Source organism: Protobothrops mucrosquamatus, unplaced genomic scaffold, assembly GCF_001527695.2.
Source record: "Protobothrops mucrosquamatus isolate PMUCROS unplaced genomic scaffold, P.Mucros_1.0 scaffold4337, whole genome shotgun sequence".
Classification (NCBI taxonomy): domain Eukaryota; kingdom Metazoa; phylum Chordata; class Lepidosauria; order Squamata; family Viperidae; genus Protobothrops; species Protobothrops mucrosquamatus.
Window position 1 is genome coordinate 1 of NW_015390251.1, and position 4347 is coordinate 4347.

The 4347-nt window shown below is 52.4% G+C and overlaps 1 protein-coding gene across 1 annotated transcript in view; it reads left to right on the forward strand.

The window, feature by feature from the left end:
- The first annotated feature begins 257 nt into the window (after positions 1–257).
- IFFO2 (intermediate filament family orphan 2) overlaps positions 258–4347 on the forward strand; it is a 15036-nt gene continuing 10946 nt past the window's right edge. Inside the window, exon 1 of the mRNA XM_015828223.1 lies at positions 258–311. Within this exon, the coding sequence (XP_015683709.1) occupies positions 276–311 (36 nt within the window). The 5' untranslated portion in view covers positions 258–275. The remainder of the gene's footprint in view (positions 312–4347) is intronic.

The following is a 4347-nucleotide window of genomic DNA, read 5'->3' on the forward strand; positions in this document are numbered from 1 at the left end:
GAGGATTTTAAATTGGGTTTATTTTAAGAGTAATTTTAAATAGCACAACTTTAAATATTTGGTTTTAATTGGTTTTACTTGGGTGGGGTTGTAAATGTGTGTATGTTTTTTAATATGTTGTGAGCCGCCCTGAGTCCCGTTGGGAGAAGGGCGGGATATAAATCAAATAAATAAATAAATAAATAAATAAATAAATAAAATAAGAGTGGGAGGCCACGTCTCCTCATGCTGCTTGTTGCTTCTCTTTCAGGTGGGAAGAGGAAGTGGCCAAGCGGATGCGGTTGGAGTCGATGGTGGAGACGCTGCAAGAGGTAGAGCTTTCTCCCGTTGAGGGGTAACTTGTTGGTTTTGCTGATCATCGGGACTGGAGCCCTGGATGTTTGCCTACAGCACACCAATCTCTGGAGCTGGAGCCTGAATAAGAAAATCAACGGAGCCCCCTGAATAGGGAATCCCAGGGGTCTGCTAGGCCTCAGTTGGGGTGTCAGGGAGCCAATTAGCCGCAGCCATTGTGAGGCACAGGATGACATGGTTCCGAAAAGAAGTAGCTTTTCAAAGAACTTTGAGGCTTATTTACCTTAAAGAATCCTTTATTAGGCTACATAGCTTCGGCACGAACAATAAAAGCCAAAAACTGAACCTCCCACCCCACGAGCACCCGTAACAACGCATAACTCAGTCCTTCATTTTACAGTCATCAATCATATGCTCCAATTAGTTTGAGGTGTGAATTGCTCCCTCCCTATTTCTCCTGTTACGCTGACCTTGGCTGTGCTATGCTGAGATATTGTTATGATTAGCTGGCATACTTTCCCACCTACTAGGCTAGTATTGTCTGCTTTAACTCTAGAGGTGATATGTAGGCTAAATAAAACATGTTTGCTTCTTCACATATGGCAAGCAAGAACATCCAATGTTAGCAGACTTGACACAGCCATTGTTTCAAGTTCAAGTTTCAAGTTTATTGCATTTATATCCCGCCCTTCTCCTAGTGGACTCAGGGCGGCTTACAGCCAATTAAAAACAGAACAATCGATACAAATCTACAAAATTTAAAATCAATTAAAAGATATATTCAATAGGCCTATTCTTATTTTAAAATTAATTAGAAACCAATTTAAAATGTCCCTAGGCCAGNCCTCCCCTCCTGCGTCCTTTGTTTAAATACTTTTGGCTCTGCTCGGCCTCTCTTCGCCCAGCCGCACAGCTCCTGGCGCTGGAAGGAGCCCGGGGAGGCTGCGCTGACGGGGTCTCTCTGGCCCGGCCCGGCGATTCCCAGGAACGCTGGACAGGCAGCAGGGGAACCAGCCGGGCCCTCTCCCGCGCCTGGCTATCCCTGGGGGGGGGGGGGCAAGAGAAAGAGGGCGTGGGTCACCCCGGGGCTCAGACGCTTTTGCAGGGAGGCCTCTTCCGAAGAGAAGCCCGGTAGCCGTGACTCAGCTCTTCATGGCTTCCTTGCAGACGGTTCAGCTCTTCTTCTGGGCCGGCTCTGGCTCTGGCCTCGCACATCCGGCCCAGCTGCAGCCGGGCTGGGGAAGGGGGGGAGAAGAGCTATGTCTGAGCCAAGACTAGTCTGGCACAGAAGGGAGCGCATGGTGGGGCTGCCTGCCCAGCCTGGAGGGTGAAGGTGAGCCTCTCTCTCTCTCTCTCACACACACACACACACATATACACACACACGTCGTTCCTGCCTGCTGGAGGGGAAAAAAACCCATTAAAATGCAGCGGGCCCCAAGGAGAAGCTAATGGATCTGCGGGCGGCGGTTTCTTGGCTGGGGCAAAAGGAGACGTCTGGGAGGGAGGGAGGGCTGCTGCTGCTGGCTCAGCATCTCCAGAGCAGCGCCACCGGTGGGATGGCCGCCAAGCCCAGCATCCCTGACGGCCCCGCTGGAATGCGCTGCAGCCGAGTCTGGCAGCGCTGAGGGGCAGAGGAGGGGCCCTTGGAGAAAGGGGAGCTGGGAGCCCCCGACGTTCCTGGCCTCTCCCCCCCCCACTTGATAGCAGCTCCCAGGCTTATGGGAGGCAGCCTGTGGTGGGGAAGGAGAGGCACTCAGGAGAGCAGCCCTTTGCAAAGGCCTATTGGGGGAAATTCACACCTGGGTGGAATTCATTGTCAAGGGAGAAGCAATCCAAGTGAGATACGTTTCCCTTTCTTTCTTTCTTCCTTCCTTCCTTCCTTCCTTCCTTCCTTCCTTCCTTCCTTCCTTCCTTCCTTCCTTCCTTCCTTCCTTCCTTCCTTCCTTCCTTCCTTCCTTCCTTCCTTCCTTCCTTCCTTCCTTCCTTCTTTCTTTCTTTCTTTCTTTCTTTCTTTCTTTCTTTCTTTCTTTCCCTTTTAATAACCTGATGGGGAGCCCTGATTTCCCATTAGCAAAATGCAGCGTTTGGCTCCCGTTCAAAGCCAGCCGGGCTCTGTCGAAAAGCTATAAATAAGATGATCCTGGCCATCAATATGCTTGAAGGCAGATTGTAAAGCACCCCCCTTCCCTTTCGGCCCCCCTCTTCCTCGCAGCCATCCTTAAGCGAGGGCAACGGGGACGATGGCGGCTTCCTCCCTCGGACAGCCAGTGAGTTAACTGGGCTGGACCCCGAGATGGTAAAACCTTGCGATGTTTGCCAAGCATCCTTGCCGGCTAGCTCCTCCTTCAAAGAAGGACGGACCGCTGGGGAGGCTGGACTGGGGCATTTGGTGGCCGTGGCTGGCTCGGTTCTGTCCCTGATCCGCTTCCTCCTGGTCGAAGGGCAGGAGAAGACTGGAAAAGGCGTCATGGCCGCACGTCTGGCCACATGCACGATGCCGGCTGGCTGGACTCGGAAGTCTCGAATCGTCCGGGCTAAAAACAAATTGCAAGGCCAGGAGTTTAGCCAGCCTATAAACAGCCGGTGGTGAAAAGCAAAGCTAGAAATATTTTTCCTGGACCACTTTCTGCTCAAGCAAGCAGATGCTTATTAAGGGTAGAAGGAGATGTAAAAATGGACCTGGCTCTCGTTTTGCAATGGCACTCGGTCTGTGTGTCTGTGTGTCTGTGTGTGAGCTTCACCAGCATATTCGGAGGCACCTGGGAAGGATTTGGGGGTGTACAAAAACAACACAGTCTCCACTATTGTCCTTCATGGATTCCAAATGCAGCTAAAGCCGTTGAGGTCTCGAGGCAGCCCTGAGCAGAGACTTGGATGGGGAGGTCTACAGCAGCAGGCTTCCTTTTAAATCAGGGGCCTTCCAACTTGGCCCTTTGATGACTTGTGGACTGCAACTCCCAGAATTCCTCAGCCAGGCAGGCAGGCAGGGGTCTTCCGACTTGGCCCTTTGATGACTTGTGGACTTCAACTCCCAGAATTCCTCAGCCAGGCAGGCAGGCAGGGGTCTTCCGACTTGGCCCTTTGATGACTTGTGGACTTCAACTCCCAGAATTCCTCAGCCAGGCAGGCAGGCAGGGGTCTTCCGACTTGGCCCTTTGATGACTTGTGGACTTCAACTCCCAGAATTCCTCAACCAGGCAGGCAGGGAGGGGTCTTCCAACTTGGCCCTTTGATGACTTGTGGACTTCAACTCCCAGAATTCCTCAACCAGGCAGGCAGGCAGGGGTCTTCCGACTTGGCCCTTTGATGACTTGTGGACTTCAACTCCCAGAATTCCTCAACCAGGCAGGCAGGGAGGGGTCTTCCAACTTGGCCCTTTGATGACTTGTGGACTTCAACTCCCAGAATTCCTCAACCAGGCACGCATGCCTGGTTGAGGAATTCTGGAAGTTGAAGTCTACAGGTCATCAAAGGGCCAAGTTGGAAAACTCCTGATTTAAAAGGATGGAGGGGGTTGGAACAATCCCCTTGACATATTTTGGGGTTGACACGGTTTGCTGTAACGAAAGCCGTGGTGGACGGACTTTCTGACCACCTCCATGGAGCATTCTGGTTTTAATTTGAAGGCAAAACAGGAACCCGGCCGAATATTCCTATCCATGGAAAGGAAAACCGTCCCCTTATAAGTGAAAGCAAGTTTCAGCATGGGGAGCTTCTTGCCTCCGCCCCCTAAAAGGCGCGAGTTTGATTTTTGAGCGAGCGAGAGAAAGAAACACGCCCCGAAAAATAAAACTGGGTGGATTCAGGTAGCTGCGAGCCCTGGAAATCTACGTTCGGGCCCTACTGGGAGACCGAGACCGCCTTCTGCCACAGATTCCCTCCCATAGACCGGTACGCTCCCACAGAGTGAGTCTCCTCAGGGTGCCGTCGGCCAAGCAATGTCGGCTGGCGACCCCCAGGGGGAGGGCCTTCTCTGTGGGTGCCCCCACCCTCTGGAACGAACTACCCCCCGAGATCCGGACGATTCCGGATCTCCTTACTTTCCGCCGC